A 24582-nucleotide genomic window follows, 5' to 3' on the forward strand; every position below is an offset into this window, starting at 1 on the left:
GGTGCTATCGAGTCGGTTCCAACTCATAGTGACCCTATGTACAACAGAATGAAACAATGCCCGGTCCTGCGCTATCCTCATGATCCTTGTTATGCTTGAGCCCGTTGTTGTGGCCACTGAGGGTCTTCCTCTCTTTTTAAAAAAATCTCTTTATTATTTGATGGACATTTGGATTGTTGCCATCTCTGGAAGTATTATTCACTCCCACTTATGAATAATGCTTTTATGAACATTTGTGTACATGTTTTTATGTGAACAGATGTTTTCATTTCTCTTGGTTATACATCTTTTTTTTTTTATACATCTAGGAGTGGAGTTGCTTGGTCATATGGTAACTCTATGTCTAACAATTTGAGGAACTGCCAAAATACTCATGTCAAGTCTTTGTGTGAATTTTTTTTTTAACTAAATACTTGAGTGAAATAGCTAGCAGGTGTATATTTAAAATTTTAAGAAACTGATCATTTTTCAAAGTGGCTGTACTGTTTTACATTCCCACCAGTAAGTAAGGGATGGTGGCTTTAATTTTCTAATCCTTGCCAACACTTGCTGTTGTTTCCCTTTTTGATAATAGCCATCCTACTGGGTGTAAAGTGGTATTTCATTGTGGTTTTGATGAGTCGGAATCAACTTGATGGGAGTGGGTTTGGCTTTGGGAGGAATGACCAATGGAATTGAACATCTTTTCATGCCCTTATTGGCCGTTTGTGTACCTTCTTTAGAGAACTGTCTATTCAAATCAATTGCCCATTTTTTAATTGGATTATTTTGTTTTTCTTCTATTGAATTGTAGGAGTGCTTTACGTATTTACAAGTCCTTTATCAGATATGTGAATTACAAATATTTTCTCACATTATGTGGGCTGTCTTTTCACTTCTTTTTTTATGGCATCATTTTCAGTACAAAAGGTTTTAATTTTGATGTAGTCCAACTTACCTATTTTTTTCTTGTCAGTTATGTATTTGGTGTCCTAAGAAACTATTGGTTAATCCAAGGTCACAGAGATTTACTCCTGTTACATTCTAAGAAGTTTATAGTTTTAACTCTCACATTTAGGTTTATGGTTCATTTTAGTTAATTTTTGTGTATGGTGTACGGAAGGTGTCCAAATTTATGCTTTTGCATGTGGCTACCCAGTTGTCCCAACACCATTTGTTGAAAAGATTATTCTTTCTCCATTGAATTGTCCTGGCACTCTCATCAAAAATCAATTGACCATATTTAGGTTTATTTCTGGATCTGAACTCTTATTCCTTTGAACAGTATGTCCATCCTTATGCCAGTAACACAGTGTCTTGATTACTGCATTTATTTGTGTACCAACTGAATTCTGAAACGTTGCAGCTGTTTAATTTGGTGAAATTAAATTTTGCCAAAATTTAATTTCTGTTCTGGAACAAGATATTAGGCTTTGAGTTACTGGGCTGGGGTGGGTGGGTGGGGAGGAGTGGGGTGGAGAGAGGATAAGTGAGTTTCCCACTTTATGAAGGCTTTTGGTGGTTAGTTTTGATAAAATCTCTCTAGAGAATTACATATGGGAACCATCCCAGTACTACTGTTTCTACTTGACAGAGGAGACAGGCAGAAGGGAAAGATTAAGGATTTCTCTTCAAACCTTCTTTGTGTTTAATTAGTACTTACCTGGCTTGCTAGAGGCAAACAATTGGACTTTATATGCCTATATTTGAAGTTGGAATAAAAAACACTCATTTTACTAATAATTTGGGTTGTCATGGACTCCTCAAATTTTACTGTAGTAAGGCCTGGTGGCACCACGGTTAAGTGCTTGGCTGCTAACCAAAAGGTTGGTGGTTTGAACTCACCCAGTGGCTCCATGGGAGAAAGACCTAGTGATCTGCTTCTGTGGAGATTACAGCCTAGGAAACTCTAAGGGGCAGTTCTACTGTCACATGGGGTCACTGTGAGTTGGAATTGACTTGACAACTAACAACACGCCCATCTGAACACAAACATTTATGGTACTTTTCTCTCGTTGCTTTATTTGTGCTTTAGCTTCGCTAGTCATTGACTACATTTTGCACATAACCTGAGTGAATAAGACAAAAATAAACATTCTAGTCTCTCATCTTTTAGCCTGCAGTTACCTTTCCTAGGAGAAGTGATGAACATATCCCTAGAATTCATATTATAGAAATTAAAATGAAATAGTCTTTCCTTATTTATGCTTTGCTGCCTCTAAATCTAAACCTTTCAGGAAGGAAGGAAGGCCAGACCATCTACTTTTGAAAATCAGTCAGTGAAAACATGATGGATCACAACCAGTTTGATCTGCAATAAATCACAGGGTTAGTGCAGAGCTGGGCAGCGTTTAGTTCTGCTGTGCACGGCGTTGCCATGAGTCAGGGGTTGACGCGACAGCAGCTAACAACAGTTTACTCAGTAAAAATCTCTACCAGAATGTTAGAAAGGCCAGAGTCATTACTGAGAAAGCTTCCTAATGCTTTGCTGAATGCACAGAGAAAAACTAGATAGAAATGATCACCCCTCAAAAACAAATCACTGTATACATTAGATGTCTGCTAAAGTGAGTCACTGTTAAGACCTTAAGAAGACAGAAGTGCTCTGTAAAGTGTTTATTTGTGCCATGTCACGCCAGTGGCCAAACCTCTGATCAGCTGAACGTGGGAGCAGAGTAGAAAAGGCCATCTGTAGAATACAAGCAAGGAGCCCTGGTGGCACAACCGTTAAGCCCTCGGCTGCTAACCCATAGATTGGGGGTTCAAACTCACCCAGTAGCTCTGTGGGAGAAAGATCTGGCAATCTGCTTTTGTAAAGATTACAGCCTAGAAAACCCTACAGGGCAGTTCTACTCTGTTACATGGGGTCGTTATGAGTTGAAAATCAACTCGACGGTACCCAACAACAAAAACAAAAAATACAAGCAGAAACCTGATTATCAAATACGACTTTAAAAAGTGAAAAGCACTGATGAAGTTTTAAGTGAACAGAACATTCTATGTGGATGCTTTAATAGTTTAATAGCTAAATCATTTTTAGAAACATTCTGATGCAATAAAGCAAGAGCAGATTCTAAAATACATTCCCTTTTAAAACACAGATTTGCATTTACCAAGGAAGACGTCAGTCTGTGAAGTTCGAAGGAAAATATATTCAATATTATCAACAGGTAATAATGTTCTCATCCAAGTTAATGGAAATTTTTAGGCAGGGTCTAGAAACAGAACTGGATTAGCACTGGTTTGATTATAGAAAGCCAGGAGAACAGAAAGGGTATGCAGGGGCCTTACAGGTTTGAGTACAAAATTAGCGATGTAGTAAATATACACTAAATGGTCTTGAAAGAAAATAAACCTAGGTAATTTCAGCAGATGTATTCTAAATAAATTACTGATAAAGTGAGAAGAAACTAAATTTCTAAGGAAATTTGGGGACAAATGTTTTCTCCTTAAGGCACCGGAAGGGATATACGCTAATGATGAGAACTGTCGCGGCATACAAGTAACAGGTCTGGAACGGTTCCATGTACTGAAAGTGTATCCTTGGACATTTTCCTCTAATAGGTGTTATAAGGGGTGCAGAATATTAACAACAGGTTTACTACAGAGACAAAGATAATGATGGGGTTTGGAGAGGAAGACCTTTGAGAAAAGGCTGAAGGGATGGATTATTTGATAGGCAGAAAAGGAGAAAGTTACCGGACAACTTATTAACAGTAGTCACCGGTACAAAGGATCATTATACAGATAATGGAGATTATTTAAATTTATTTCCATTTTGCAGAGAAAAAAGTACAAGCGACAGCAGGAGGATTTGGTTTCATATAACAAAAAACATCTTAAGACTAACTACTATTCAACAATGGAAGAGGATACCAAGTCATGGTGTGGGATCTCCACTCTTCAAATATAAGACATGCATGCCCTGAATGGCTGCCTGAAGGTGGGAAGAGACAGGAGACAGCAACTTTGGTCCGTGCCAAGTTCACTGATTCAGTTCTTAATGCTACTTTTTGGACTTGATACTACCTGTTCTATAACTTGGAAACCCTGGCAGGGTAGTGTAATGGTTAAGAGCTATGACCCCTAACCAAAAGGTCGGCTGTCCAAATCCACCAGGCGCTCCTTCGAAGCCCTACGGGGCAGTTCTACTCTGTCCTATAGGGTCGCTATGAGTTGGAATTGACTCGACAGCAATGGGGTTTTTTTTGGTTCTACAACTCAGAGATAACACCACACACCTACTGTGACACTTGAGTTCCCCTTAGGGTTACCAATTACTCTCATAGCCTTTAGCTGAAGGAAGGCTTGCAGGCGGCTCATATTCAATCCTTACATATGACACGCATTCATGTGAGTATCACTGCAACAGAGGTACGTGGAGATTCCAGAAAACAGAGAAATACTGTGCTAACTGATTCTACTGTGAAGAAATATTATTGAAGATTAGATTTATCAGAGTAGGCAGGGTTAAAAATGCATTGCTTGTACTGTGCTGTTTCGATGACATTTCATTTTTATATTGTTATATCTATCAGTTAAAAATTACAAATGGCATATTATTGTGGAGTTTTGTTTAGCTAAATTCTAGAAGAGTTGAAAGATAGCTTTTATTCAGTTTAACTAAGCTTGAGGTCATTTAGTACAGATGATTTCTGTATTTCTGAAAGGCTGTCTTGTAGTTTTATAACCATAAGAAACTCAAGCACATGAAATCTTGGGAGAACTACTAAAAGAGGGCAGAAGAAGATTTAGAAGACATCATTTCTTCCTTTGTTCATCTGTAAGGGTAACCTGAGTTGATGATTAATCTTGCACTGCTAAATGCAATTCCTAAATATTCTGACCATTAGTTAGGTTTGATAATTATTTGTAATTATATGTTGAATGATCATGTTAAGAATTTTTAGCTGGTTGTTATTAAAGTGATCTGAAAGGGGTCAATCCCTAAACGAAACACATGGATCTTTTGGGTGACCACATACAAAGAAAAAAGTTAAAGCTCCAATAAATATAGTAAAGCTAAATGGGTTTGGAGTCAGATATACGTATTTTACGTTCTATATAAATAATCTTTTCAGTCCTATTAAGCTTATCTGTCATTTAACAGAGAATGGTTCCCAGGTCCAAACACACTGAAGCTCTTCTAAGGCCTGGGGCCATCTCTTTTCATTTTTCCTGACTGGTTGATTAGTACAGCATGCATTTATGTTAGTGAGCAACTATTTCTAAGAATGGTAGTATTTCTGATAATCTAAAATGATGGGGAAGGAAACAAAATAGTCCTTTGTTTGTAGCCAAGAAGCTGTGAGGATTAGATCTGTCTTTGTTTTGACAATTGTTTGGAGGAAATGTCACAACTGTATTGAAGAAATAACAGATGTAATAAAATAAAGGATTCTGTAGTATAAGCAATTTTAACATCTGTTGAGACACAATAAGAGAAAGCCATATGTTCTATGGCTCAGAAATTAAATAAACCCCCAAATTTCAATTTCCACTAAAATATTTATTTAATTGATATCTTACAGAAATAAATAAGAGTTTTTCCTCTAATACAGGTAAGTATGTTTATATTTTCTTTTTTTAATAAAAATTCAAGCATATCAAATAGTTTTCCCTAAAATTTTAGTTTAGAAAGGAATATTAGGAAACAAAACATAAAAAATGCTTAAATCATCTCATCATTAAATTACAACCATGGGCCTTCTTAATCATAACATATGATTTAGTAAAGCAACATTAGATTTGGAGTCAGGGGACCTGGGCTCCACTGTTTACTTGAAAGTTTCTCACTACTTCTTAACCTTAGTTTCTTTATCTGTAAAAGAGGAATGATACTAATTATATCAACTTCACAGGACTTTGGGAAAAATTAAACACGTAAATGTACAGGAAAGCTCTTTATAATATGTAAAGAGCTACAAAAATAATAGTTATGTTCAATTTCATATAAAAGAACGAATGCATATCTCCCTTCAACTGAAGAATAAGCACCAAAAACAAGTGTGTGTTTTCTTCAGCTGAATTATGTCCCCCTATTTTTTTTTTTTTTTTTTTATAAACCTAGAATAAGAAAATGCACCTTTACTAAGCACCAAAAGCTTTCAGACAAATATGATCCAGGGCATATTTCTATTACAGTTTTCTGGGCAGCTAAGTAGAAGCTAATGAGTCCTGAGAGTCAATTAAAACTCTGAAGGCTCAAAGAAAACAACAACAAAAAGGACATTTGGATCACATTAAATGGCTAAGATATAACGAGCTGCTCTTTATTTAGTGATTTCAAAGTCCATTAATTCTTCATAGAAGAAGAAACACTCTGTTATTATCACCTGCAATTATTTGCTTATGTGACCATGACATTCTCTTGTTCTAAAGATCAAATACTAGTCCCTAAGGGAAGTACACCTGGAATAAAATAAACCCTATCATAAATTTAAATACAAGTGGTTAAAAAGTATAGTTACACATGAACATGGGAAAGGAAAAGAATCCAAGACACCAGTATAATAATAATAAAAAACCCTGCCATATTTCCATGTTATAATGACAAGACCATAAATCATAAAAATTTGCATTATTTACAGATATATCAATCTCATAACATGTCAAAAACTTAACAATAAGAAAAATTAAAAGTAGAGATAGTTTAGATAATTTTAAGGTGAAATTACACTTAAAATGCCAACACACTTAAAAATGCTATTTAGAATTAACGGCTTACACTGGTATCACTTAACATAGAATGAAAATATGAAAAGTTTCCAACATTTTGATTTTTAGTAGTAAGATACAGAGAAAAGAAATACTTGCCTAACATGACGTTACTGTTAGGAGTTGTATTACTGTGAAGTTACTATTCATGGAGTTATAGTCTAAACCTACTCAAATAACTAAGAGTTAATATAATTCACCATCTACTTCAAACATACAAGATGTTGGTGAATTACGTTCTGAAGACAGTGAAGGCCCTTCCTAAAATGGGCCTATATACCAGGACATAGAAAACTAGATTAGTTTACTTTCTTTTTCTGACTCTTTATAAGACGGATCTTATCAAACGAAAGGTACACATTACCTCTCTTCATTCCCTTACCTCATCAGATATAGGTATTCTCTGGAACAAAAATAAACGTCTTATCAGAAGTGAAAAATTAAAAACCTTGAAGATCTTTTGGAAACTATATATTGAAAAAGACTCAAGAACTACTAGGACACTGTATAATCAGAAAGAGAAAAAAAATCATGACAGTGTTTATTGACATCTACTGGAATTTTTTTTTTTAATGTATAACTTTGCTCTACAAGCTGTGAAAGTTTATGAATATACTGGCATCTGGATTGACTCAAGTGTACTTCACTCAACGTCTTCGGCTTCTTTGGTAAACAGGTCTGCCAGATCAGCCACAGTCAACACGGAGGCCTCTGAGCGCTTCGCTGACGAGCTTGTGTGACTGCAGGGTTTTCCAAGTGCCCAGCGTCAGAAAGAAACCCCCAGGAAAAAATTAATATGTTTGTAGTAATGTAAGTCTGGACACTTTTTTGTTCCTAAGCTTTTGTAACTAGACCACAAGACATTCCCAGAAGAAAGGAGGTGATAAGACCATTATTACATTTTACCAACATTAGTGAACACTTCTATACGTTATTTGCAGGCCTGGTCATAACTTTTTTTTTCTGCATTATTAATAAAACAGAGAAAGAAAACTCCTGCCAACTGCTATTAACGCTCTCACTTTATAAGAAATTTTCAACGGATCTTCAAAATCACTGAGGTCTGTTACATATGTAAATAACAACAAAGCCTTCATATTTGAAACAAAAAGCTCACGTGGTAGCCTCTTTCCTTCTACCAGTGGAAGAAAACACTTTCAGGTTGTTTTCTGCTATGCAAAGTACCTCTGTGGAAACAATCCTTCCGAAGGCAATAATGTCTTTCTTGGGTATTTTCTAACCCTACTGAGTCACAAGGATATAGTGAGGCATTGGTTTATGTTTTTAAAAAGACTTTAAAGAAACAATATAAAAAATTAATACTAATACTAATATCATAAATAGTAGGATTAACATACATACCATGATTCCAAAGTAAAGTTTGTTAAACTACTACTGTTCTGGTCTATTTCTGTTCTGTCTTTGGAATTAGGACCCAAATTACCAGTCTAGTTTTAAGGCCTGATCTTCCTCTTTGCATGTAACTAACGAGCAATGCATGAAACAGAAATCCAAGTTTTGTTTTCGCACATAACGGCCTAAGACTTTCAGGTTGGGCATATAGACATACTTCATTTAAAAAGTAATCCAGTGGCACAAAGACATGTAAGATAGTTTAAATACACTAATTAAGTCAAATTTACCATGTCCAGAGCATTAACTGGGAAACAAGAATTAAATTGAATAGGTAAAATGTTCATACCTTGCTTTTAAAAGGTATTTGCGCTTTTATCTTGTGACTGACCAAGTAGTCATTTAAGTGAAGACATTCCAAATACATACACATCCTCACATAAACAGGAAAACTTTTTCCACCTACTTAAGGTAAACGGCACCTACCTCCTCTCAGCAGTTTTCAGCATTGCTTGCATTCTTTCTTCTATTGTTGCTTTAATTAAGAATCTGTGTACAATAGTAGGTCTAGAAGGCACATAACAATTAGAAGTTTACAAACATCTTCAAACAAATTACAGACTTCACATATTATATGCTAGACTCATCAGTCAATTTGTGCCCACTCGTGGCAGGTATTAATCCAGGTGCTGGTTCGGTCACTATAACAAAGAACGTGATCTCAGTGAACTAACGTTTTAATGAGGGAGACAGACCACAAACACATGCACAAATAAGACGGTTTTGGGTTCAGATGAGTACCCTGAGGTGAGTGGAGACATGAATGATGGAAATGAGGTTGCTAAGAAAAGGGGAAAGAAGTGAGAAAAGCATTCAAGCAGAAGAAACAGCAAATGAGTGCAATGCCTGTGGGAATAGAACACGTTTGAGACAAGCTTAAAATGTCCAAGGGACAGAAAGAAGACTAGAGTGGCAGAGGCACATAGTAAGAGGGGAAGAGGGTGACATCCGATTGGAGAGGTTGGCAGGGGCCAGGTCTTGTGGGGTCTCGTAAGACATGGCCAGGAATTTGGATTTTAACGCGGTTATCACAGGAAGCCATCAGTGGGCTTTGCGCATGACTTGATTTTGAATTTAGAAATCCCTTTGGCTACTGTGTGGATGGAAACAAACAAAAAGGCTCTCTTGGTCTGACTCTTTCTTTTCTCTGTTCCTCTCTGCAGCAAAATTCCTCAAAAAATAGCTGTCCATATCAGCTATACAAAAACAGCAGTATGTTATAGTTAAAATCATGGACTGTGAGCCCAAATGTCTGTTTGAAACATGCCACCACTTTTTACAAGGTGTGTGACCTGGGACAAGTTACTTAACCTCTCTTTGTTATGTAAGTGTCTGTTAATAAATAAACATATACATAAAATCCCATTCTCTCTCACACTCCAATCAGGCCATCGCCTCTACTATGCCACAGAAACTGGTTTTGAACTCCATGCTGCTAAACCTAATGATCAATTCTCAGTATTTATCTTACTTGACGTTTAAACGGTACATGACACATTTGATCATATCCTCCTCCTTGAGTCAGTTTCTTTATTTGGCTTCTAGGACACCCCTCTCTTATGGTTTTCTTAATTCACTCCTTGATTTTTACTTATTGTCTTTGCCGGTTCCTTCTCTTCTCCCAAGCCTTTCAACTCTGATGAGCTCTACAGTTTAGTCCTTGGTCCACTTCTCTATCTACACTTACCCCCTAGGCAATCTCATTCAGTCTCACGACGTTAAAATACTGTTATATGCTGTTGACTTCCAAATGCATATCTCTAGGCCAGACTTTCCTCCTGAACTCTAGATTTCTTTATCCAACTGTTGTTGTTAGCTGCTGATGAACTCATTCCAACCTCATATCAACCCTACGTATAACAGAACAACACACTACCCGGTCCTGCACCATCATCACAATCATTATTATGCTTGAGCCCATTGTTGGAACCACTGTGTCAATCCATCTTGTTGAGGATCTTCCTCTTTTTTGCTGACTCTCTACTTTACCAAGCATGATGTCCTTCTCCAAGGACTGGTCCCTCCTGATAACATGTCCAAAGGATGTGAGACAAAGTCTTACCATCCTTGCTTCTAAGGGGCATTCGTCTTCTAAGACACACTTCTTTGTCTTCTGGCAGTCCATGGTATATTCAATATTCTTCATCAACACTATAATTCAAAGGTGTCAATTCTTCTTCGGTCTTCCTTATACACTGTCCAGCTTTCAGATGTATATGAGGCGAGTGAAAACACCATGGTATGGATCAGGTGCACCTTAGTCCTCAAAGTAACATCTTTGTTTTTCAACACTTTAAAGAGGTCTTTTGCAGAAAATTTGTCCAATGCAATATGATTTCTTGACTGCTGCTTCTTTGAGTGTTGACAGTGGATCCAAGTTTATCCAACTACAAAATAGAAATCTCTCTGTGGATGTCTAATAAATATCTCAAACTTGTATCTGAATTGAACTTCTGTTCTTCCTTCGCCAATCTCCACCATGTAGTCTTCTGCATCTCTGCTGATGGGTACTTTATTCTTATTTCTCCAGGTCAAAAATCATGGTGTTATCTTTAACTCTGTCATACCCTGTGACCAGTCTGTCCACAAATACTATTGCCTCTATCTTCAAAATATATCCAGAACCTGACCACTTCCCACCATTTCCACTGCTGCCACTGTAGTCTAGACCACCTTCAACTTTCCCCTGTGTTACTGCAATATCCTCCTAATCCGTATCTCTGCTCCTACTCTGTTGCTCCCATCCCCAGCCTCCAACACAGCACTTAGAAGAATTCTTTCAAAACTTAAGTTACATCACATCACTCCTCTGCTCACATGGCTCCCTATCTCACACAGAGAAAAACAAGGTCCTCAGAGTGGCCTCCTAAACAAACAAACAAAAAACCAAAACCCGCTGCTGTGGAGTCGGTTCCAACTCACAGCGATCCTATAGGACAGAGTAGAACTGCCCCATAAGGTTTCCAAGGCTGTGATCTTTATGCAAGCAGACTGTCACAGCTTTCTTCCTCAAACTGGCTGGTGGGTTTGAACTGCTGACCTTTTGGTTAGCAGTTGAGTGCTTAACCACTGCAACCCCAGGGCTCCTTAACCTCTTAGGCCCTCTATAATCTGGTTCCCTTAAGCTTTCTGACTTCATGTCCTATTCTTCTCCCCTTTGCTCACTCTACATTATCAACTCTGACCTCCTTGCCACTCCTTAAACATACCAGGCAAACTCCTAACTGCCAGCCTTTGTACTAGGTGCTTGAACATTCTTCTCCAAGATATCTGCATGACTAGTTTTCTCATCTCTTTTAAGTCTTTGCTCAAATATTACTTTCTCAATAAGGCCTTCCTTCCTGTCCCCTTGTACTCTTAATTCTCCTCACTCTGATCAATTTTTCTAGCTCATACCATACTATATATTCAATATGTTTTTACTGTTTACGATTTGCCCCTCTACCAACCTTTTACAACTAGAATGTAAACTCCATGAGGGCATCTCAAGCCTAGGACAGTGCCCTGGCACACAGGTGCTCCTATAAAAATGTATTGAATGAGGTATGTGGTACTGATGCAGATAGATGGACGAATTTGGTAACAGAAAGATGAGGGGCTTCTAATCTGACTGTATCTACTTTCCCTGTATGAGGCAAGATCATCAGCCAAGAGTGGGGAGGAGGATAGGGAAGACCTAAGACAGTCTCTGCAGAAAGCAGAAAAACCTATTTACTAGGGAAGTGTAGGACTGTCCGGTAGTGCTAAATGGCTTTTTAAGATTTGTAGTCATAAATCTGAGATGAGTCCAGTCTATGCTTCAAAGAAACACTGGTAGGACAAGAAGTCAATGTTTTTTTTTTAAAAAAAACAAAAAACAAGTATGGCAAAACTGCATTTTAAAGGACACCTGGTAGTACTTGAGAACAAACATGCATTTATTACGTTGTTATTTTGCCGTATTTTGTAAAGGATTTGTTTGATGAACATGTCTCTGTCCTGCTTAAAATTAACTCTTCATTGGCTCTCCCAGCTACTTCTTACAGAGTAGTCCAAAACTCATAGTGTGGCATATAAGGCATTCACCTCCTGCCACTCCTCTTCTCACACTTTATACTCCAGCAATTCCAAACTTCTTATAGAATGAAGAAATACTTGCTTATCACCTCTGTGTTTTTTGCATGTGCAGCTCCTCTCTGGCTATGACAGCACCTTTCCTACCCAACTTTGAAATCATCATTCCATCAAGACTCAATTTAATGAAGTCTTCCCTAACTCTCTCGGGCACAAGTGATCACTCCCTCTTTTCTGTTACCACAGTAACTGTATTATTGTATTTTGACAATACAATAATACCTCACTGCAGTATTTTAAGTCATCTGTCTCCTGTACTATATCGTAACTTCCTTGCTGGATGAGTTTTATGTCTCAATTTGGATCTTCAGTATTTAGCATAGTGCTTGACAGTCAGTACTCAATAAATATTTATTTAATGAATGCTTAGTATGGCAGCATTTTTAAAAAATATTCAAGCAGTTTAACCTCCAGGAGGTAATATATCTAGGAGGCCTTATCAAGGATAATCTTCAACACTCTGATATTTGTGTGAAGGTAGTAAAAAACCAAAAAACCAAACCCAGTGCCGTCAAGCCGATTCCAACCCATAGTGGCCCTATAGTGCAGAGTAGAACTGCCCCGTAGAGTTTCCAAGGAGCGCCTGTTGGATTCAACTGCCGACCCTTTAGTTAGCAGTCGTAGCACTTAACCACTATGCTGGCAGGGTTTCCGTGAAGGTAATATACACCACAAAATATTCACTGTTAGATTTCCTTTGAGCCCTAGACTAAATCTAGTTATCTCTTTAGAGCTGACCTATGACCATGTCTCTTCCTAAGGGTAAGAACTTAAAAAGGCATGAGGTATGCCTTCTTTCAATCATAGGGTACTCTAGACAAAAATAAATTCTTATTAAAGTCATGATGGATGCCTTTAATTATGTAACTATCTTAAGTATTTCTAACAAAATTTATTTGATGATGCAATCAGGATAGTTTCAGAAGGAGGGAAGACTCTTTGGTGAAGCAATTAGGGTAGTTTTGATGGAAGGAAGATAAAATTCTGGGAGAATTTTGGGGTTTGCTGCCTGGAGAAAGGAGGGCTGAAAATCTCAACTTACCTTTTTGCCATATTCTTAAAACATTTAATAAATAAGGAAGTAATTAAAATTGAATAGGCTATGATAAACATAATTAGAAGAATCTGACTTGGCATCTTAGAAACTTGAAATAAATATGACTGGTGCTAATTTCAGTTCTTACTTTGTTTGTCCGATTCGATGTACCCTCCCTATGGCTTGAAGCTCATGGGCAGGGTTCAATATGGGTTCCACCAAAAGAACATGAGTTGCTTCAATGATAGTTAGTCCATTAGAACCTGTGTGCAGGGGCAGCAGCAAAATATTGATTTCGGGATCATGTTTAAATGCTGACAGGTTCTCCTAAAAAAGAAAGGCACATTTTAATTTTAGCTGGATCAATTAAAAATAAGAGCAGTAGGTTTTAGCTCACTTTAAAGATGCTTAGTGGTATCTAGATCATTGTGAAAAACAATAAGAAAATTAAACGTAAAATTATCAATTTTAGAAAATGTAAACATGCTGCTCGACTTTAATTGTAAGGAAAAGTATCACATAAGCTCTCTTGTTCTTTAAAATATATAGTGGAATCACAAAGTAATGCATATGATATATGTAAATTAAATTACATGGGCTTAAACACACACATCCAAAAAGAAGAAAGGGCCAAAATCAAAGAATTAACCCTACAATTTGAACAAATACAGAACAGCAAAAGAAACCCTCGGGTACCAGAAGAAAGCAAATAATAAAAATTAAAGCAGAATTAAATGAAATACAGCATGAAAAACAACTGAAAGAGTTAAGAGGACCAAAATCTGTTTTTTGCAAAGATCAGTAAAACTGATAAGCCATCGGCCAAACTGACAACAGAAACAGAAGAGAAAGCAAATAACTTAAATAAGAAATGACATGGGTAATACCACAACAGACCAACTGAAATTAAAAAAGAATCATAACAGAAATGAAAACTGTATTCTAACAAATTTGAAAACCTAGAGGAAATAGACAAATTTCTAGAAACACATTACCTACCTAAACTAACACAAACAGAAGTAAAACAACCAAGTATACCTATAACAAAAGAACAGATTGAAAAGGTAATTAAAAAACTCCCAACAAAAAAAATCCCTGGCCCTGATGGCTTCACTGGAGAATTCTACCAACCTTTCATAGAAGAACTAACACCACTACTACTAAAAGTATTTCAGAGCATAGAAAAGAACGGAATACTCCCAAATTCATTCTATGAAGCCGGCATAACCCTGATAACAACACCAGGTAAAGACACAACAAAAAAAGAAAACTATAGACCAATATCCCTCATGAACTTAGATGCAAAAATCCTCAACCAAATTCTAGCCAATAGAATTCAACAACATAAAAAAAAAAAAAAAACTCCCCATGACCAAGTGGGATTCATACCATCTGGTATGAAGGTATGCAGAGGATGGCTCAACGTTACATGGTTCAACATTAGAAAAAGAAATAAAGCACATCCAAATTGGTAAGGAAGAAGTAAAAGTATCTCTATTTGCAGATGATATGATCTTATACAAAGAAAACCCTAAAGAATCCTCAAGAAAACTACTGGAACTAATAGAAGATTTCAGCAAAATATTAGGATACAAGATAAGCATACAAAAATCAGCTGGATTCCTCTACACTAAAAAATAGAACATCAAAGAGGAAATCACTAAATCAGTACTATTTACAATAGCCCCCCCCAAAATAAAATACTTAGGAATAAATCTAACCAGACATAAAATACCAAAAGAAAGAAAACTACAAGACACTAGTGCAAAAAACCAAGACACCTACATAAATGGAAAAACATACCTTGCTCATGGATAGGAAGACTCAACATTGTGAAAGTCTATTCCACCAAAAGCCATCTATACATATTAACGCACTTCCGATCCAAATTCCAATGTCATATTTTAAGGGAATAGAGAAAAAAATCACCAACTTCATATGGAAAGGAAAGAGGCCCCGGATAAGTAAAGCATTACTGAAGAAGAAGAACAAAGTGGGAGGCCTCGCACTACCGGATTTTAGAACCTATTATGCTGCCACAGTAGTCAGAACAGCCTGGTACTGGTACAAAAACAGATACATAGACCAATGGAACAGAATTGAGAATTCAGACATAAACTCATTCACCTATGAGCAGCTGATATTTCACAAAGGCTCAAAGTCTGTTAACTGGGGGAAAAGATATTCTCTTAAACAAACAGTGCTGGAATAACTGGATATCCATCTGCAAAAAAATGCAACAAGACCCATACCTCATGCCATGCACAAAAACTAACTCAAAACGGATCAAAGATCTAAATATAAAATCTGTAACAATAAACATCAAGGAAGAAAAAATAGGGACAATGCTAGGAGCCCTAATACATGGCATAAACAGAATACAAAACATAACTAACAATGCGCAAATACCAGAAGAGAAACTAGATAACTGGGAGCGCCTAAAAATCAAATATTTATGCTCACCCAAAGACTTCACCAAAAGAGTAAAAAAGACAACCTACAAATTGAGAAAAAATTTTCGGCTACAACAAATCTGATCAGCGTCTAATTTGGAAGGTACTGCAAAACCTCAACAACAAAAAGACAAATAACCCCAATTAAAAATTGGGCAAAGGATATGAACAGGAACTTCACCAAAGAAGACATTTAGGGAATTAACAGATACATGAGGAAATACTCCTGATCATTATCCATTAAAGAAATGCAAATCAAAAATACAATGCGATACCATCTCGCCCCAAAAAGGCTGGCATTAATCCAAAAAACAAAATAATAAATGTTGGAGAGGCTGTGAAGAGACTGGAACACTTCCACACTGCTGGTGGGAATACAAAATGGTACAACCACTTTGGAAATCGATTTGGTGCTTCCTTAAAAAGCTAGAAACAGAAGTACCATATGATCCAGCAATCCCACTCCTTGGAATATATCCTAGAGAAATAAGGTCCCTCACACAAATAGATATATGCACACCCATGTTCACAATAGCAAAAAGATGGAAACAACTTAAGTGTCCATCAACAGATGAATGGATAAACAAATTATGGTATATTTACACAATGGAATACTACACAACGATAAAGAAAAATGATGAATCAGTGAAACACCCATAACATGGAGGAAATCTGTAAGGCATTATGCTGAGTGAAATTAGTCAGCTGCAAAAGGACAAATATTGTATAAGACCACTATTAAAAGAACTCCAGAAAAGGTTTAAACATAGAAGAAAACATTCTTTGATGGTTATGAGGGTGGGGAGGGAGGAAGAGAGGTATTCACTAATTAGATAGTAGACAGGAGTTATTTTAGGTGAAGGGAAGGGCAACATACAATACAGGGGAAGTCAGCACAACTGGACTAATCCAAAAGCTAAGAAGCTTCCTAAATACAACCAAATACTTCGAGGGACAGAGTAACAGGGGCAGGGGTCTGGTGACCATGGTTTCAGGGGACATCTAGGTCAACTGGCAAAACTAAGTTTATTAAGAAAACGTTCTGCATGCCACTTTGGAGAGTGGTGTCTGGGGTCTTAAAAGCTAGCAAGCAGCCACCTAAGATGCATCAATAGGTCTCAACCCACCTGGGGAAAAGGCGAACAAAGAACACCAAAGACAAAAGGAAAATATGAGCCCAAGAGAAAGAAAGGGTCACATAAACCAGAGACTCCATCAGCTTGGGACTGGAAGAACTAGATGGTATCTGACTACCACCAATGACTGCCCTGACAGGGAGTTCAACAGAGAATCCCTGATGGACCAGGAGAAAAGTAGGATGCAGACCTCAAATTCTCTTAAAAAGACCAGACTTAATAGTCTTAGATTGGAGGGACCCAAGAGGTCATGGCCCCCAAACTCTCTGTTAGCCCAAAACTAAAACCATTCCTGAAGCCAACTCTTCAGACAAAGATTAGACTGGACTATAAGAGAGAACATCATACATGAAGAAAGCAAGAGGTCATTGAAAAGACAGGAAAGAAAGAAAAGGCCAAGATGGATGTCAGAGGAGACTCTGAAACTTGCTCTCAAATGTTGAGCAGCTAAAGCAAAAAGAATTGATGAAGTAAAACAACTGAACAGAAGATTTCAAAGGGCAGCTCAAGAAGACAAAGTAAAGTATTATAATGACATGTACCAAGAGCTGGAGGTGGAAAACCAAAAGGGAAGAACATGCTTGGCGTTTCTCAAGCTGAAAGAACTGGAGAAAAAATTCAAGCCTCAAGTTCCAATAGTAAAGGATTCTATGGGGAAAATATTAAACAACGCAGGAAGCATCAAAAGAAGATGGAAGGAATACACAGAGTCATCATACCAAAAAGAATTAGTCGATGTTCAACCATTTCAAGAGGTGCCATATGATCAGGAACCGATGGTACTGAAGGAAGAAGTCCAAGCTGCTCTGAAGGCATTGGTGAAAAACAAGGCTCCAGGAACTGATGGAACATCAATTGAGATGTTTCAACAAACGGATGCAGCGCTGGAGGTGCTCACTCGTCTATGCCAAGAAATATGGAAGACAGCTTCCTGGCCAACTGACTGGGAGAGATCCATATTTATGTCTACTCCCAAAAAAGGCGATCCAACCGAATGTGGAAATTAGAGAACAATATCATTAATATCACACGCAAGCAAAATTTTGCTGAAGATCATTCAAAAACAGCTGCAGCAGTATATTGACAGGGAACTGCCAGAAATTCAGGCCGGTTTCAGAAGAGGACATGGAACCAGGGGTATCATTGCTGATGTCAGATAAATCCTGGCTGAAAGCACAGAATACCAGAAGGATGTTTACCTGTGTTTTATTGACTACGCAAAGGCATTCGACTGTGTGGATCATAACAAATTATGGATAACATTGCAAAGAACGGGAATTCCAGAACACTTAATTGTGCTCGTGAGGAACCTCTACATAGATCAAGAGGCAGTTGTTTGGACAGAACAAGGGGATACTGAGTGGTTTAAAGTCAGGAAAGGTGTGCGTCAGGGTTGTATTCTTTCACTATGCCTATTCAATCTGTATGCTGAGCAAATAATATGAGAAACTGGACTATATGAAGAAGAATGGGGCATCAGGTTTGGAGGAAGACTCATTAACAACCTGCGTTATGCAGATGACACAACCTTGCTTGCTGAAAGTGAAGAGGACTTGAACCACTTACTAATGAAGATCAAAGACCACAGCCTTCAGTATGGATTGCACCTCAACATAGAGAAAACAAAAATCCTCACAACTGGACCAATGAGCAACATCATGATAAACAGAGAAAAGACTGAAGTTGTCAGGGGTTTCATTTTACATGGATCCACAATCAGCAGCCATGGAAGCAGCAGTCAGGAAATCAAAAGACACGTTGCACTGGGTAAATCTGCTGCAAAGGACCTCTTTAAAGTGTTGAAGAGCAAAGATGTCATCTTGAAGGCTAAGGTGCGCCTGACCCAAGCCATGGTATTTTCAATCACATCATATGCATGTGAAAGCTGGACAATGAATAAGGAAGACTGAAGAAAAACTGATGCCTTTCAATTGTGGTGTTGGAGAAGAATATTGAATATACCGTGGACTGCCAAAAGAACGTACAAATCTGCCTTAGAAGAAGTACAACCAGAATGCTCCTTAGAAGCAAGTACGGCGAGACTGCGTTTTACATACTTTGGGCATGTTGTCAGGAGGGATCAGTCCTTGAAAAAGACATCATGCCTGGCAGAGTACGTGGTCAGTGGAAAAGAGGAAGACCCTGGATTGACATAGTGGGTGCCACAACGAGCTTAAGCATAATGACGATTGTTAAGGACAGCTCAGGACCGGGCAGTGCTTCATTCTGTTGTGCATAAGGTTGCTATGAGTTGGAACCGACTCGACGGCACCTAACAACAACAACAACAACATAACACAGAAAATGATAACTGGTGAGGATTGTGCTTCTTAGCTCAAGTAGACACATTAGGCTATGTGGGTATCTCCTGTCTGGAGGCGAGATGAGAAGGCAGAGGAGGACAGGAACTGGTTGAATGGACACAGAACACATAGGGTCAAGAGAAGGAGTGTGCTGCCACACTGTAGGGAGAGCAACTAGGGTCATATAACAATGTGCGTATAAGTTTTTGTAAGAGAAACTGACATGAAGTGTAAACTTTCACTTAAAAGCACAATAAAAAAAATGGAAAAAAATTATATGGGCTTAGAGGAAAAAGATAACGAGAAATAATGTGCTAGAGTGAGTGCAAGATAAGAGACACAAATCTTCTAAACTCTCAGTTGGTCTTCTTTTCTTTGTGCCTGTTGAGTGTGCACCAGTCACTGCGCTGAGTGTGATGGGAAGACAATTTTGACTTTATGCAGTTTCACCTGATGCGCTATATTTAGAACCTAATCCCTAAGGAGCATAAGGCCTTTGGTCCATTCAAGAAGTATAGCATAGACAATCTTTTCCTATATTCAAGAAAAGGGCCTCAAACCAAAAGATCTTAAAAAAGATGAAAAGAAGGTAAGAATCTAGGGTTGCTGTAGATATAACTGAATAGAAAAGAACTACAGTTCCTCTACTTTGCTTTTAAAAGTTAATTTCATAATTCATCAATTAAGAACTAAAACCCTGTTTACATGGTTTATATGACAAAAGGCAAAAAAACAGAGGTAAGCTAGTTAACAATAGGTTCAATGTGCAACTGAATCTACTCCAAATAACACAAGAAAAATCTTCTTGATATACCTGAAATGTCTTAACGCGGCTGATTTGTGCAAATTCCATGTTGTTGTCGGTGAGGGCTTTTGAAATTATATCCAATACATCTTGCCACTAGAACACATAAAACAATAAGAAAAACAATATTTACACATAGCTTTCAAAAAGAGGATTTGAAAAGGGACTAAATCAAAATAACTTTTGTACTTTAGGATTACATGAAACAAACACAAAACCCTCAAATCTAGTACTATCAATATTATGTACCTCTACCTTGAAAGAGTAGTGGTATTGTCCTCCCCCACCCCCGCAACAAATGACAGCTTACACTTAAAGGCGGGAAGTATCTTTAAGAACTCAATTATGATAGACATAAATAATAGAACATAAAAAACTGAGTACTTAATGGGTGTGGTTACTTGTCTTTCAAAAATGAAAACAAGAATTTTGACTTACTACTTTATTCACTAGATTACTTGAATTTTCTTTTTCTGAACCAAATTTATTTGTGAAATGAGACTTTCAAGGTTACAGATTCCACTGTCTAAAATATAAATAAGAAACCCTTTGCCTCAGAGTTGACTGCCTCCTAGCGACCCTATAGGACAGAGTAGAACTGCCCCATAGGGTTTCCAAGGCTATAACTTTTATGGAACCGGACTGCCTCTTTTTCCTGGGGAGCGGCTGGTGGGTTTGAACGAACAACGTTTTGGTTAGCAGCTGAGCGCTTTACCCACTGCAACACCAAGGCTCCCCCCCCAAACATCCCTAAATAAAATATAAAAACATGAAATGCATCTATAGAAATTACCTTATGAAGTATCATCAAATTTCTCTAAAAATAATTCTATCTTATAGACATGAAAAATAATTTAATAGGTAAAAATTACTGTTGAGTAGTTCTAAATCTCAGCTATATTATGGCAAACACGAAAAATAAGTTCTTTCATATAAACTGATTAGAGACAGAGAACTGGTGTAAGTTAACACAGAGGACGAAAATGTGGATTATACCGTTGAGAAAACGAGAGCTTTTGCCCCTGGATCTCTAAGCTGGATTCTCATCAGAGTTCTGACCACAGCTTCCACTTTTGTAGAATGGCTGCCCTTTGAACACAAAGAAGAAAACTCATCACTACAAATAAAATCTAGTCAAAAACGGTAAGGGAAAACAAAGCAAAATATTATCAAAAGGATATGCTCATCGAAACAAATTATCAGGTGCATGTGTTTACTCTTTCCTATTTTGTTTGTTGGAATACTCCTTTAGTCTCAATTTGGAGAAGTCATGGAATTTACACACAGAATCACCAGAAAGTCATACAGCGATATGAGCCGACATTACGTTTAGTGAAGTGGCTATATCTTGTAGCTACAAAATGTTACCTTAGATGAGCAGAATTTTTATTCAAAAACATCCTTCACTTAGTCTCACTCATTTCAGACATTATGGTGCTAGGAATGTTAAGAACACAATGAACCAAAACTTCAGTGTAAGCAAACAATGAAGGATCCAGCCAATGAAGAGTCCTTTCTCTCAATGGTATTACAAAGAACGATGACAGGGGTAAAAATGATGTCCATTGGGCAATGAGGCTGACTTATACAAAGCTAAACACTTAAAGAGTGCTTTTTGCATCTTCCAAAACCATTTCTATCATAAGGATATGCAAATGAGGAAATGATAAGAAACTGAGAAATGAGGAAAACACAACAAGTGTTTTTGTAGACCTCACTGAAAGCCGTCCTCTTGGAATGTTCTGGGAGATGATGTGGGATAGAGATTAAGAGCATGCATTTTGAGTGAGATAGATCGATGTTCAAATCCCAGTTCTGCAACTCACTAGTTACATGGGTTCTAACTGTTCTAAATCTTATTATTATAATTTTTAACCTTGCTAAGACTTGCTTCCTCACCTATCAAACAGAGATGACCATTAAATCTATTTCAAAAGGTTGTTGTGAGGATTAAATAACAAAAGGCGTTATGTGCATTTAGCCCAGTACCCTGCAAACTGTAAACACTCAAACTTTTATCTTTCTGAGACACTGAACTGAACACTATAATGGCCTACATTATACCACAAGGAGGGCGGATCGAACCCAAAGGAAACAAAGATACTTCACAGCAGCATTCCCCTCTCCCCACGCCACCAAAACGCTTTTCCATGAAGAGACACTAGAAGGTAAAAACATAAACCAAACAAGGAAGAAAAAAAAAAAAAAAAAGAAAGCTATACTAATTTATGCTATCAAGATAGAGTTACAATGTAACAGTTTTAAAATACTCATACTAAAATGCTGACTCTGTGTTTCTTTTTCTAGATATACAGACTTCCAATTATACTTGAAGATTAAAAAGATGTATCATAAAGGACTCATTTCAGTCTAAAAATTTTCTCAACAGCAAAGAGAACATAGGAAATCAGCATAAAACTCAGGATTTAGGAGTTTCGATGGAAACATCCACGCTCTTTACAGGGTTTTCATTTTGAAAGCAATATACACTTATTGGACAATTAAACTAATAGAAGTATATATGATACAAAAAAGTTAAATTTCTTTTTATGTCCCATCCGCAATTCATTTTCTTTTCTAAACACCATTAAGAATTTGGCACTTACTCTTCTAGACTGCACTATGCACTTTAAAAGCCTACACAAAAAATACACATACTCTACCAATATATATATTTTTAAATAGGTTTTGTAACAGGCCCCATTCATTTAGCATTATATCTTGGCAATGTTTTCATGTAGGACCTATACATTTATCTCATTTTTATATAGTATTCTACGATATGCACATAATTTATTAAATATTTGCTCAGTGATATGCTTTTAGGTTGTTATTCCATTTTTCTATTATAATTTTTTTGACTGTACTTATAGCTCTGAGTATGTGTCTAAATATTTTGTTGTATAGACAGCTCAAAGTGGAATTGTTACTCAAAGGTTAAATGAATCTTTTAGGTATTTGGATTTTGGCAGACTTCCTATCAAATTGCACTTTAAAAATGCTAAAATATTTAACTATCAACAGAAATTTTGATTCCTCCTTTCACCTATCAGATTTTCAAAAATAAGATAAAATTAAATATTAACAAGTATGCAAAGAAGAAGGCAAAATTAACTATCAAAAGTGAGATTCCAAACTGGGGTGCTAACTCCACGTAGGAAAAGAACAGAACATCTCCTTTTGTTAAAAAGAGATTAAAACAGGAAGAATAGGATAGATTACAAACAGCCAGACCTGGAGGGATCACAGAAAAGGCAACAAAGATAAGGATAAGGAAATGTCTATTCCTGGGTAAGGTGTTAACGAGTACAAAAATTCTCAAGTCAGGTAAACTGGCGGCCTCAGTCCAATTAAGCTTGTTTTTTAGCTTTAATCAGTAAACATACAGATACACAGTTAAGCTGGAATGATATATGTTGGAGGAGAGTGCATGGGAATAGAAATCCCACAAAACTGCTAGATCAATTTTTAGTATATTAAGTTGATAAAGCTGCAGTTAATTATAAGCACCTCTGACCTCTTCTGAAGCTCTTGTTCCTTTTCTCATTTCCATCCCTTCTAATCTGTCCCTTCAGTGTCGCCAGCTGTGTATCTACCATGTCCGACTCTGAGATCAATGCTTGGTTTTTCCTCATGTTTCTGGCACATCGATGACCAAGGCCCAACCTTAAGTGAGACCTAACACTTGACTTTATAGATGAGTTTGTTCTCTCTAGGCAGTAGTCAACTATAGACCACTCAGCTCAAGTCAGTGCCTCTGCTGCTTTTCCACTCTACAGATGATGTATGTAGCCAAGAGCATTATAATATTTAATATATTGCAGGAAATCTTTATGAAGATCTTTGCTCCCTTGCTTGTAATTTAATCAAAAAGACCAAAACAAAACAGGGTTGTAAAGCTATCAACATAGTAAGTCTTTCACTTTTTGGAAAATACAAAAGTAAAAGCTCCAGACGCTGCGGTAGGAGGTAAAGGCATTGAGAAAACAGCAGAGGTACATTAGCACCAAAGACCAACACAGTACATTTATTATGAAGTTTGGCCAAGAGGTTATCTATTAGCATAAGTAAAGATCAGAAAAGTAAAGTCAAGTCAGAATTGACTGGAGGGCACAACAACAACAAAGATCAGAAATGTCATGTCGATTTTTACCTACTCTAATAGGTTCGGCCAACTTATTTTTATCACAGACTTATATTTGATTGGTAGAAAATATTAAGGTAGTTCTACAGTCTTGGGTTCTTACTGCACAATTCTGAGAACCTAAATTTTAAGTGAAATGTCATTAAATGTGTTAAAAGGATAGAAGACTTCGGTTTTGTTACTTTGCCATATGTCTAGTAGACTGAAAGAAGTCAAATAAAGTAATCAAGTAGTATTTGAGCTAATGACGTAGCTCAGTCTTAGTTTCCATCAAACAGAAGAGATAACTAATATGCATGTTTCCAGACTACTTTATGTCACTGGAGGAGCCCTGCTGATGTGGGGTTAAAAGCTCGGCTGCTAACCAAAATGTTGACAGTTCAAAACCCCCAGCGCGCCTAGGAAACCCTATGGGGCAGCTCTACTCGGTCCTATAGGTCGCTATGAGTTGGAATTGACTCGACAGCAATAAGTGAAGTCACT

The 24582-nt window shown here is 37.2% G+C and overlaps 1 protein-coding gene across 5 annotated transcripts in view; it reads right to left on the bottom strand.

Annotated features, from left to right (window-relative positions):
• Positions 1–1503: 1503 nt before the first annotated feature.
• Positions 1504–24582, bottom strand: part of SHPRH (SNF2 histone linker PHD RING helicase) — a 102720-nt gene continuing 79641 nt past the window's right edge. For 3 of the 5 annotated variants that reach the window (XM_003403884.4, XM_023550835.2, XM_064291879.1), the window contains 5 exons: positions 20952–21044; positions 19965–20051; positions 13407–13585; positions 8536–8616; positions 7205–7436 (listed from right to left, as the gene is read on the bottom strand). In XM_003403884.4, coding sequence (XP_003403932.1) covers positions 7340–7436; positions 8536–8616; positions 13407–13585; positions 19965–20051; positions 20952–21044 — 537 coding nt within the window. In that variant the 3' untranslated portion in view covers positions 7205–7339. Of the gene's footprint in view, positions 5801–7204; positions 7437–8535; positions 8617–13406; positions 13586–19964; positions 20052–20951; positions 21045–24582 lie in introns of those variants that run through there. The other 2 variants (XM_064291874.1, XM_064291876.1) reach the window with 2 other exon arrangements.

This window comes from Loxodonta africana, chromosome 1, assembly GCF_030014295.1.
Source record: "Loxodonta africana isolate mLoxAfr1 chromosome 1, mLoxAfr1.hap2, whole genome shotgun sequence".
NCBI lineage: Eukaryota > Metazoa > Chordata > Mammalia > Proboscidea > Elephantidae > Loxodonta > Loxodonta africana.